The sequence below is a fragment of the Asparagus officinalis genome, chromosome 5, assembly GCF_001876935.1.
Source record: "Asparagus officinalis chromosome 5, Aspof.V1, whole genome shotgun sequence".
NCBI classification, from domain to species: Eukaryota; Viridiplantae; Streptophyta; class Magnoliopsida; order Asparagales; family Asparagaceae; genus Asparagus; species Asparagus officinalis.
The window spans coordinates 100,363,659-100,375,568 of record NC_033798.1 but is presented as its reverse complement, the minus strand read 5'-3'; the positions used below and the strand labels follow the sequence as shown (position 1 = coordinate 100,375,568).

Sequence of the window (11,910 nt, the reverse complement as noted above, 5' to 3'; positions counted from 1 at the left end):
AGAGTTGATAACTGCGCAATCGCGGGTATATAGTGCTTCGTCAAAAAGAACGGTTATCATTCATTAGTTCATGGAGGAAAAAGCTTATCTAGGATGAGAAAAAAGGAATAAGAAGATTATTTGCTATTTTTATCTTTAAAATTTCTAGCGCAAACAACTCAGAATTTTTCCGGCCTGTCTCTAGGCCCCACAGTCAACAGTCAGCAGAAGCACTGCGCGCATCTCGTGCAATTCACGTGCTTCTCCGGGGCCCTTTTTCGCTAGAACCCAAAACGAGTTCTGAGGGGAAGTTCTATAGATGTTGAAATCAGCCTCTTCTCAGTTCCCTTTTATTAAATTCTCGTCTTAGTTTTCTTTATTTTGGTGCAGTTCTATACATCGGTTGAGCTTGAAAGATGAAGCTTAGAAGCAGACGGAAAATTTTGAATCAGGTTAATTTGTTTCATCGATCTCCATTTTGATTTGGGGATGTGAAATTTGATTATTTGGGTAGAAAATTTTAATTGTGGATATCATTTTTTGTTATAGTTAAACGATTATGTTTGCATTTTGATATTTCGATCTCTCTCTCTCTCTCTCTCTCTCTCTCTCTCTCTCTCTCTCTCTCTTATTTCATGACTGTTAGATATTGAAAATGCTTAATCAATTAGTGAAACACATAATCCCAAATTCTTCACAGAGGTACACCATGAGGATCCAAGTTATGCTCAAGCGTGATAACAGTTTAGATGGACGGATTGCTTTAACTGTAAAGGCAGTAGGTGGTGTCTGCATATACCGCATATAAGCATGCATGACCGTATCTAACACATATGAAGCATATCTTCTAGTCTAAGTAAGATGTGCATAGTATAAAATAATGAATATCTTTCACATGTTTTTTTTATTCTTCATATATGGCAGGATATTTTTTTTTCTTTCATATATGGCCGGATATTAGCAAGGTATTAGTCGGTATCTGATTTATTTTCTTCTGTACGTTTGTTGCATGTGGGTGCGTCTATATGTGCTCTTTTCCTTTACTTTTTTTTGGGGGGTTAATTTAGCACAAGCAGATGAATCCTTCAGCAAGAAAGGTTCAATTTGATGTGAAGATCTGAGCAAGTTTACTAGAAGCATCCACATGTAAATGAGCTTGAACCAATTCCATGCACAGCACACTTACTCTCACATGCACATACACGAAAAATGAAAGAAAGAAGGGGAAACACTTCCTTTGGCTCATTCACATTCATGCTCGCGTCAGAACAATTATCTTTATGGAATGAGTTAAAACTTACAAATAAGTAATAACCAAGCAAATCCTAGTAAGATTCTCTTGCACTGAACTCTAACTGTAATAACTAGAAACATCCATATGTAATGGAACTTGGACCAAATCCATGCACGGCGCATGCTTGAAAAAGGGAAGAATGTGTTAGGTAATGTGGAGTCTAACTATCCGACTTGTCCTATTTGCTTAATTGAAGAGGAAACAGGAAATTGAAGAGGAACAGCAACATTGCAGGAAAAAATGATGAAGAACAGGTTTTGGACGAAGGAAACGCTTTGGAGGCTTTACGGTCGACCGCGGACCCTGTAATCAATTTACGTAGTTTCTGTCGTTCTGTCCGATCGACTGCGACGTCAGGTGCGGTCGACCGCGAGTCGGGTTTTGAGTCTGGGCTCGTTTTTTCTGAACTGTTTCAGATTCCTGTTTGTATTAATCCTTACGTTATTAAAAGGGTGATTAGGGCAATTTGTAAACTGACGAAAATAGTAGAATTTTCTCCTACGGCGACCGTGGACGTAGCTTCTCTCATCGAGAAGTGAACCACGTAAATTCTGTGTGTTCTGTGATTTGTTTCTCCCTCTCTTCCCTCTCTCATCTCTATTTCCAAATCGCAACAAGGGCTTGAAAAACCCTAACAAGTGATATCAGAGCAACCAGGTTCGGCGCAGGCGATTTGAGGTCAGAGACATGGGATCTGAGAAGGAGACATCCAAGATCGAGAAGTTTGATGGGACAAACTTCGGGTTCTGAAAGATGCAGATGGAAGATTACCTCTATCAAAAGTATCTATATTTGCCATTAGGAGAGAAGTCGATAGATATGAAGGATGCAGAGTGGAAGCTATTAGATCAGAAGGCCATTGGAGCAATCAGGTTGCCATGTCCAAATATGTAGCTTTCAACATCAAGAATCAGAATTCGACGGCGGATTTCATGGCTGTGTTATTTAGTATGTATGAACAACCCTCTGCGGCGAATAAAGTACATCTCATAAAGAAGCTGTTTAATTTGAGGATGTCCGAGAACCAAAAATTCAAGGAGTACCTGAATGAGTTTAATGAGATCACGGATCAACTAAACTCCGTCAATATTAAATTTGATGATGAAATTCAAGCCATGTTAATACTTGATCAGTTACCTGATAGTTGGAAGGGCACCGTTATTTCGATTAGCGGATCATGTTGAAAATCAAAACTAAAGTTTTCAGAAGTTGTAGACATGGTTATGACCGAGGAGATCAGAAGGCAAGAAGAAGGAGTTTCTAATTCAGGGTCGGCATTGAATGTTGAGAGAAGAGACAGAAACAGAAACAGAAATAGAGGGAATAGCCGTGGAAGACCTAATTCGAGGAATGGCAAGTCAATGTCCAGAAATCGCAAAAGTAAGAAAGAGATTGATTGCTAAAACTGTGGCAAGTTTGGGCATTATGAGAATCAGTGCAAAGAACCCAAGAAAGATAAGGAGAGCAAGACTGAAGTGAACGTCGCCTCAGGGGAATCAGATGATGTCTTATTTGTTCGTTGGAGAGCAAGACAAAATCGTGAGTGCTGGATCCAGGAGCTTCGTTTCATGCTACCTCAAATAGAGATTTATTTGAGAACTATGTTTCAAGAAACTTAGGAAAAGTCTACCTTGGCGATGATCAACCGTGTGATGTAGTTAGAAAAGGAACAGTGCATATTAAACTCAATTGGTCTATATGAAAGCTGAATGATGTAAGACATGTTCCTAGCTTGAGGAAGAATCTGATCTCCATAGGACAGTTGGCAAAAGAGGGATATATATCAACCTTCACATGTGATACGTGAAAGGTTATCAAGGGGTCTATGATTGTAGCCCGTGGTACGAAGAGTGGATCTCTCTACATGACGACAGATGCACGTGGATCTGTTGCAGTGATTGAGAGCAAGAAAGATCCAAATTTGTGGTCCCAAAGACTTGGTCACATGAGTAGCAAAGGTCTGAAGATTATGCAATCGAATGAAAAGTTACCAGGTTTGAGGTCAGCTAATTTTGATTTATGTGAAAGTTGCATCTTCGGAAAACAAAAGAGAATAAGCTTCAAAAGAGTTGGCAGAACTCTGAAGGAAGGAAGCTTGAGCTAGTTCACACAAATGTGTGAGGTCCAGCATCAGTCCAGTCTACTGGTGGAAGGTTATATTTTATGACCTTCATAGATGATCACTCGAGGAAGACTTGTGTCTATTTCATGAAACACAAATCAGAAGTGTTCGAAGTCTTCAAAAGGTGGAAGGCTATGGTAGAAAATAAAACAGGTTTGAAGATCAAGAAGCTTCAATCAGATAATGACGGTGAATATGAAGATTCAGAGTTCAAGAAGTTTTGCTATGATAGTGGCATCAGATTGGAGAGAACAATGTCAGGTACACCTCAGCAGAACGGCATAGCAGAATGGATGAATAGAACATTGACTGAAAGAGCCAGAAGCATGCGACTACAAGCAGGACTCCCAAAGCAATTCTGGACAGAAGCAGTCAACACAGCTACCTACCTGATCAACCAGGGACCATCAGTGCCTTTGGAGCACAAAATACCTGAAGAAGTATGGAGCGGAAAGAATGTAAACATTTCTCATCTAAGAGTTTTTGGCTGCGTTTCATATGTTCATTTAAGTGATCATGTTAGAAACAAACTTGACTCTTAAGTCTTTGAAGTGTTATTTCATTGGTTATGATGGTGATGAGTTTGGCTATAAGTTCTGGGATGAGCAAAATAAGAAAGTCATTAGAAGCAGGGATGTTATCTTCAATGAAGCAGTCCTCTACAAAGATCGTGATGCTGTTGAGTCCACTAATTCGGTGCAGCCTAGGTCTACATACTTCGAGTCAGATGATGTTCCAGATGGAAGCAATCCTGAAGCCAGTTCTGATGAGGAAGTAACAGAAGAAGCTGAAGAAGAGATGAAGGAGGAGATTACTTCAGAGAGGAAAAATGAAGATGCGGATCCTAATTCACTCATTAGAGAGTTAAGACGGTTAGCAAGAGTACCAAAGCTAAATCCAAAGTATCCATCACTACAGCCTAGAGCTCATTTGAACTACTTATTATTGAGTGACGGTGGAGAGCCAAAAAGCTATGATGAGGCATGTTGAGTAGATGATGCAAGCAAGTGGGAGCTTGCTATGAAAGATAAAATAAAGTCCTTGAACTCTAACAAGACTTGGGACCTTACGAAGTTACCAGTGGGGAAGAAAGCCTTGTGTAACAAATGGGCGTACAGAATCAAGGAGGAACATGATGGTTCTAAGAGATACAATGCAAGATTGGTAGTCAAAGGATTTCAGCAAAAAGAAGGAGTTGACTACACAAAAATCTTATCTCATGTAGTCAAATTGATTACTGTTAGATCGGTTCTGAGTATTGTTACAGTTAAAGATATACATCTTGAGCAATTAGATGTGAAGACAGCTTTCCACCATGGTGACCTAGAGGAAGAAATATACATGAGGGTTCACTCAGAAAGGCAAAGAAAAGATGATATGCGGATTGAAAATGAGCTTGTATGGTCTGAAACAATCTCCAAGGTAATGGTACAAAAAATTCGATGGATTCATGCACATGAACGGATACTCCAGGTGCAATGCTGATCATTGTTGTTTCTTCAAGAAGTTTGACACTGATTATATTATTTTGCTACTATACGTCGACGACATGCTAGTAGTCGGTTCAGACATGGGTGAGATCAAGAAGCTGAAGAAGCAGTTGTCGAGTGAGTTCGACATGAAGGACTTAGGCGCAGCGAAGCAGACATTGGGGATGAAGATTAGCAGAGACAAGTTTTTGGGCACATTGCGGTTATCTCAGGCCGATTACATTAGACGGGTGCTTGAGAGGTTTGGAATGAGTGGTGCTAAGACCGTTAGTACACCTTTAGCTAGTCATTTTAGGTTGACTAAAGAGCAGTGTCCAGTGACTGATGAGGAGAAAAATTACATGATGAAAGTTCATTATGCTTCAGCCATTGGAAACCTTATGTACGTCATGGTATGCACGAGATCTGACATTGTCATTACAGTGGGAGCTGTGAGTAGATTCATGTCAGATTCAGGAGAGCAACACTGAGAAGCAGTAAAGTGGATTCTAAGGTATCTACGAGGTACAATAGAAAATTATTTATGCTTCAAGAGAGGCAAGTTGGTTCTTCAGGGATTTGTTGATGCAGACTATGCTGGTGAGATAGATCAGAGGAGGAGCACTACGAGGTATGTGTTCACATTAGGTACTACTGTCATCAGTTGGGTCTCTCAGTTGCAGAAGATCGTTGCTCTGTCGACTACAGAGACAGAATATGTTGCTGTGACAGAGGCTAGCAAAGAGATGATATGGTTGTAAGGATTCTTGGAGGAGTTGGGACTGAAAAGTGAGAAGAATATCTTACACTGTGATAGCCAGAGCGCCATCCATTTGGCAAAGAATCCAGCCTTTCATGTCAAGACCAAACATATACAGGTTTGTTATCACATCATAAGATCAGCATTGGATGATGACATGTTGGAACTTATGAAGATTCAAGGAAGCAAGAACCTGGCTGATATGCTTACGAAGACTGTCACTACGAAGAAACTAAAGTTATGTTCAACTTTAGTTGACCTCATTACTTGATGATATAGGAGGCCTTCGCCGCAGGAAAAAATGGTAAAGATTGAAAGTTAGTCTCCAAGTGAGAGATTGTTAGGTTATGTGGAGTCTAACTATCCGACTTGCCCTATTTGCTTAATTGAAGAGGAAACAGGAAATTGAAGAGGAACAGCAACATTATAGGAAAAAATGATGAATAACAGGTTTTGGACGAAGGAAACACTTTAGAGGCTTTACGGTCGACCGCGAGACAAGATGCGGTCGACCGCTAACATGCACAAGACAGGGTGGTCTCTGGATTTTTGACGGTCGACCGTGGCAACATGTCCGATCGATTGCAGACCCTGTAATCGATTTACGTAGTTTCTGTCGTTCTGTCCGGTCGACCACGACGTCAGGTGCGGTCGATCGCGAGTTGGGTTTTGGGCCTGGGCTCTTTTTTTCTGAACTGTTTGAGATTCCTATTTGTATTAACCCTTACGTTATTAAAAAGGTGATTAGGACAATTTGTAAACTGACGAAAAATAGTGGAATTTTCTCCTGCGGCGGCTATGGACGTAACTTCTCTCATCGAAAAGTGAACCATGTAAATTCTGTATGTTCTGTGATTTGTTTCTCCCTCTCTTCTTTCTCTCATCTTTATTTCCAAATCGCAACAAGGGCTTGAAAAACCCTAACAGAATGAAACAAAGAATGCTAAACCACCTTTTCGCTTATCCACACTCATATACGTACACATAAAAAATCTTATCCAATAAATTCAAACTAAGTGAATCCTGGTAAGATTCTCTTGCTCTGAACCCCCAACTGTAATAACTCAGCAGATCTTATAAATCTTTCCACATTTCTTCTTCGAAAACATTTTTTCCTTGGTTCTTCGTGTGGCCTTTCTCATAACAAGGGAGTTTGTACTCAAAATATCTACCAATTTTGTACTCTCTTACTAAGAAAAACTCCAACCAAATTATAAGAAGCTAGTCTGAAAAAATTCCCCTGCCATTCATTCTATGAATTCCTACTCAACTCTACCCATACGTGTCATAGAGTTTCCTACAAAAATATAAAACCAAAGAGAAGAATACCTTTAGTCCTCTCTTTGAGTATAGCCATTATGTTAACTGGAAGGGATTTCTATGAGGTGCTCTCAGCTCTTGTGCCCTTGTATGTTGCTATGATTCTAGCCTATGGCTCTGTTCGATGGTGGAAGATCTTCACCCCTGATCAGTGTGCTGGAATCAATCGCTTTGTTGCGGTCTTTGCTATTCCTCTTCTCTCTTTCCACTTTATCTCCGCTAATAACCCTTATGCCATGAACTTTCGCTTCATTGCTGCTGATGCTCTTCAAAAGGTGGTCATCCTTGTCATCCTCTTATTATGGAACTTCACCAAGTTTGGGAATCTTGATTGGTTAATTACCTTTTTCTCCCTTTCCACTCTTCCAAACACCCTTGTGATTGGGATCCCGCTTCTAACTGCAATGTATGGTGATTTCTCGGCCAGTCTCATGGTACAAATTGTTGTTCTACAGAGTGTCATATGGTACACTATACTGTTATTTCTCTTTGAATATCGAGGGGCAAGGGCTCTAATATCTGAGCAATTCCCACCTGATGTTGTTAAATCCATTGCTTCTGTTGAAGTCGAGTCTGATGTTGTCTCGCTCAGTAGTAGGGAGCCCTTGCAAGCTGATATGGAAACCATGAAGGATGGTAAACTGCGGGTTTTGATTAAGAGATCATATTCATCATCAAGATCTTTGGCATCTCATGGTCTTATTTCTCAGAATTCAATTGCGTTGAGGGATTTTGATTATGGCGAAATGGAAATCTTCTCGCTTTCATCTAGAGAAACAAGTCCGAGGGCTTTGAACTTCAAGAAGGCCAGTTTTTATCCGATGTCATCTAGAAAGGTTACTGGCCTGAGGGCGGAATATGATTATAACTTAAATGAGAATAAGGAGATTAGGTTTGAAAAGCTCAAAGGAGTACGGACTAGGAACCTTGACTCCATCTCTTCTTATCCCATCCCAAATCCAACTCTATCTGAGTTAGATATGGATTCGATAAATAGAACCGGTGCTAATGATGGTCTCCATATGTTTGTTTGGAGCACCAGTTCAAGGACAGTACCTGAAGAAGATCTGAGAGATGACGTTAGAACTGCTTATATCAATTCTAGTGACGACGAATTTTCTAAAACTGGTTCTCATCAGAAGACTGGTGGTTTAAGAGGTAGATCTGTCTCTGTGTATGTATCTCAGTATCTGTGTATTCAAGCTATCTTATGTTAAATTACTGTTAGGAGCGTCTTACATCTATTGAGTTCAATAGGTGGACTCGATCTTACAAAGGCATGAAACGGGGTTTAGCCCCGTATTGGACATATGGTCAAATGAATATATATGCTTGGATTCATGACTCAAATAGGGTAAATCTTAGTGATTTTCTCCGGATCCAAATAGATTAGCCTAGCCCTGGGCCTCTCCAAGCCAGCAGTAACTTCACTATTTAAATATTGATTTTCTTTGAAAAAGATTGTTTTCATTATCGCAAAGTAACAAGGGTGTGTTATATCATAGGTACCGATATCTCCAGCAATCATGCTAATCCAAAGAGGAAGACAGGAAGAGATGTGGAGTTGTGTGCAGAAGATGAACTCAAAAGAAAAAATTCAAAGCTTCCTGTAACAGAATCTCGACTTATAGCTATAGATAAAGCTGGAGAAGATGAGGAAGGAGAGCAAGTAAATGTCAGCAGCGCAATGCCACCGGCTACTGTTGTGACTAAGCTTATAATTATCATGGTCTGGAGGAAGCTTATCCGAAACCCTAACACTTATGGAAGCATAATTGGCCTTGTATGGTCCCTCATATCATTCAGGTGCGCATTGTTAACCCGAAGAATCTCTTCATTTCTCTGTAAAAAAGATTTATGGGTTTTCATTCTAGCTTTGATATTATTGTGATTAGACCAATTTGGATTCTGAGCTATGTGCAGTCTACCGTTTGGTACATCACACTAGTTTTAATTTCATGACATACTGCTGCTTATCTTAAACTTGCAAGCCTTCAATGACTAGTGTTGTGAACTTCAGTACAAGATAAGTATGCTAAAAGTAATTTTCTGAAGCTTAGCAGATCACAATGGGATTTATAGTAATGGAATTTCTAGTTTTTTTTTATCTCAAACCGATTTTGTTCCTAGTTTAAGAAGCCTAGAGAAAGACTTCGAAAACTTCATCGAGATATAAAAATTTCACTTCAGTGGAGTTGGCAAGATTTTTCCTGGGGAACCAAGTAGAGTCCTAAAGTGCAGAATAGCAGGGTCTAGGTGGAAGTCCATTAAAATTGTTAAGAGGTCACTTGTAAAACAAAAAAGAGTGTGTGACAGATACAGTACTAGAGGAAGCAGCAATCTGCCTATTTCCTATGTTTCTTCTCGATATTTTTCGTAACATCGATTACATAGTATCAAAGCACAAACAGTAAAACAATGTCCTGCATTCAGACTTTAACCCTGTAGAAAACACAAAGACCATAGTATTTTTCATCCTTCGCTTCTCTGAACTATTTGCTACCACACGCCAATTTGAAGTTTAAGTGGTTATTGAAAAATGAAAAATTCTTCATCTTTTTTCTTTGGTATAATTCGTGCGTATTTTTCTCTTCATTCGTTTCAGGTGGAATGTTGGGTTGCCTAAGATTATATATGGCTCCATAACTATACTATCTAATACAGGCTTAGGGTTGGCTATGTTCAGCTTAGGTAACTTTTCCAACAATTTTTTTGATCAGACAGCAGTCGATAAGATTCAATGCCTATTTAAACAAAAAAAAAAGAAAGAAAATCGGTTTTACATATTATATCATCAAACAGGCCTCTTCATGGCTTTGCAACCAAAGATCGTAACATGTGGGAAGAAGGTGGCATTGTTCTCCATGGCTGTCAAGTTCTTGGTGGGCCCCATAGTGATCACGGTGACCTCCGTAGCCATTGGCCTCCGTGGGGATCTTTTACGCGTGTCCATCTTGCAGGTATTATTTCTTTAAGAAGCTTTATAACCCTAAACTCGTAACAATTAACCAATAATTTGCCCTAACCTTGATTTATTGCAGGCATCTCTTCCTCAAGGGATAGTTCCTTTTGTGTTTGCGAAGGAGTATGCTTGTCATGCTGGCATTCTTAGCACCGCGTATGTAAATTTGTTTCCACTCCACAGAAATGTTTGTGATTTATGTATATATATATATATATATATATATATATATATATATATTCTGATATTAATTTTGTTGACTGTATATCGTTTTATGTTTCTTTTGTACAGGGTTATCTTTGGAATGTTCCTTTCCCTGCCTGTAACAATCATATACTATATTCTTCTCGGGTTGAAAGTATGACACAGCAAAATCCCCGATGAATGCATACAAATCCTTGATTTTCTCAGTGTTTTCGATAACCCTCTCGTTGGAATTTAATTAATAGAATTTGTATGAAATTTTCATAAAATTTCCTTGTTCGTGCCATCCTCTGGAGCCTTTTGTTTCTTGTAGGGACATTTGAGCTTCCTATCTTCTCTCTGGAGAGAATATGTGCGAGGATTGCTCTTTCTTCTGGTACTTGTAATTTTCTTTCTCCTGCCTGAACATGACAACGGATGCTCTGGATAAGCTTGTGAGATAAGTTCTTAGCAGGTGGAATTTGTAAGTGATATTTCTTGTAATTTGTTCATTAATGAGTGACTTCTTTTTCACTTTTCTTTGATGAAAGTTTGATGATGAGTGTAAATCATACTCGGTGCAGATTTCAACTTGGAAGTTACTGGGTCGACTTCGAGGTCGCTTCCTTAAAGTCTAGTTAATTTAATTTCTTTCTGACGTACTTAAAGGTTTAAATTTAGAGTGTAGGTTGTAGAATTCAAGTTTTTCCCTTTCCAAGAAATAGGGGGGAAAACCGCTTCTAGCCTTCAAAATTAGAAAGCAAATTCGCTACCCACTTAAGATTTGGTCAACAAGTCAAAGCCCCTATAAATCCACTTGGTTATGCTTCTCCTCTTCAAATCCGGTGTCATCTAAGCATTACACCACCCCCACCCCCCACCCCACGCATTTTACCCCTAATTTTCGTTTTGTCACTTGTTAAGTTTATGAGTTTATTAAACTTATGCATTCGTTGTTAAAGCTTTTAGTCAGTTGTTAAACTTATACATTATTTGTTAAGCTTTTTCGCTAGTTGTTAAACTTATGCATTGGTTGTTAAGCTTATGCTTTTCTTAAGCCTTTTCTTTAGATGTGCATTTTCTTTTGGATATAGGTCATAAGTTGTGTTTTTCTTTTTTTCTTTTTTTTGGTAAATGAAAAATTTTATTCATCAACCAATATGAAAAGAGAATGTACATCAAGAATCTCATCACATTTGTGAGATAACAAATCTAGTATCTAACTCTCAATGAAACATTTGCTTGAGCCATAACACTGTTTCTAACTTCTCCTATTGACTCTTCAACAAAGAATATGAACCGAAAACATGTATCAGGGATATCAGGTACAACCTGCACATGAATTCCCGCTGAGGTTAATAGAGGTCATGCCATGAGCCAAAAACTCCTCCTATGTATTTCACAGTGAAACATTTTCAGCTACTAATCCCATGTTGCACCTATAAGGAGATCAACCAGTTTTTATTTTCCCCAGGTAGTCCACTGTTAAGAACTACTATCAGCAAGTCCAGCTTGATGTTTTTGATGATTTGCTCAACAGTTTTGAAACTCTGTTTAAAAATCCTCCCATTGCGCTCCAACCATATATTGTAGATAGAGGAAGTGAGGGCCATTCTTTTAACATTGATCTTGAAAGCTTTTCTCCTTTGGTTTGCTTCATACCAGCTCATCAATAGATTCCAATCACAGCTTTTCCAATTGAATTGTAACCAATTCATAACTCCATTCCAAACATCTCTCGAAAACTTACAGTCAAAAAACAAATGGTTTCGAGTTTCAGCTTCTGAACCTGCACATAATACACAGTTATTGTTTTGAATG

The 11,910-nt window shown here is 39.0% G+C and overlaps 1 protein-coding gene across 1 annotated transcript; it reads left to right on the top strand.

Annotated features, from left to right (window-relative positions):
- LOC109842245 (auxin efflux carrier component 2-like) lies at positions 4,555 to 10,628 on the top strand. The gene is made up of 6 exons (XM_020411146.1): positions 4,555 to 8,156; positions 8,450 to 8,750; positions 9,550 to 9,635; positions 9,747 to 9,904; positions 9,986 to 10,062; positions 10,198 to 10,628. The coding sequence occupies exons 1-6, from the start codon at positions 6,983 to 6,985 to the stop codon at positions 10,268 to 10,270; spliced, it is 1,869 nt and encodes a 622-aa protein (XP_020266735.1). The 5' UTR covers positions 4,555 to 6,982; the 3' UTR covers positions 10,271 to 10,628.

Excerpts from the sequence above, each read along its gene's own strand:
- LOC109842245 (XM_020411146.1), top strand. The coding sequence starts at position 6,983 with ATGTTAACTGGAAGGGATTTCTATGAGGTGCTCTCAGCTCTTGTGCCC. Across the intron at positions 8,157-8,449 it reads GTGTATTCAAGCTATCTTAT|GTACCGATATCTCCAGCAAT; the intron begins GTTAAATTACTG and ends GTTATATCATAG. Across the intron at positions 8,751-9,549 it reads TGGTCCCTCATATCATTCAG|GTGGAATGTTGGGTTGCCTA; the intron begins GTGCGCATTGTT and ends CATTCGTTTCAG.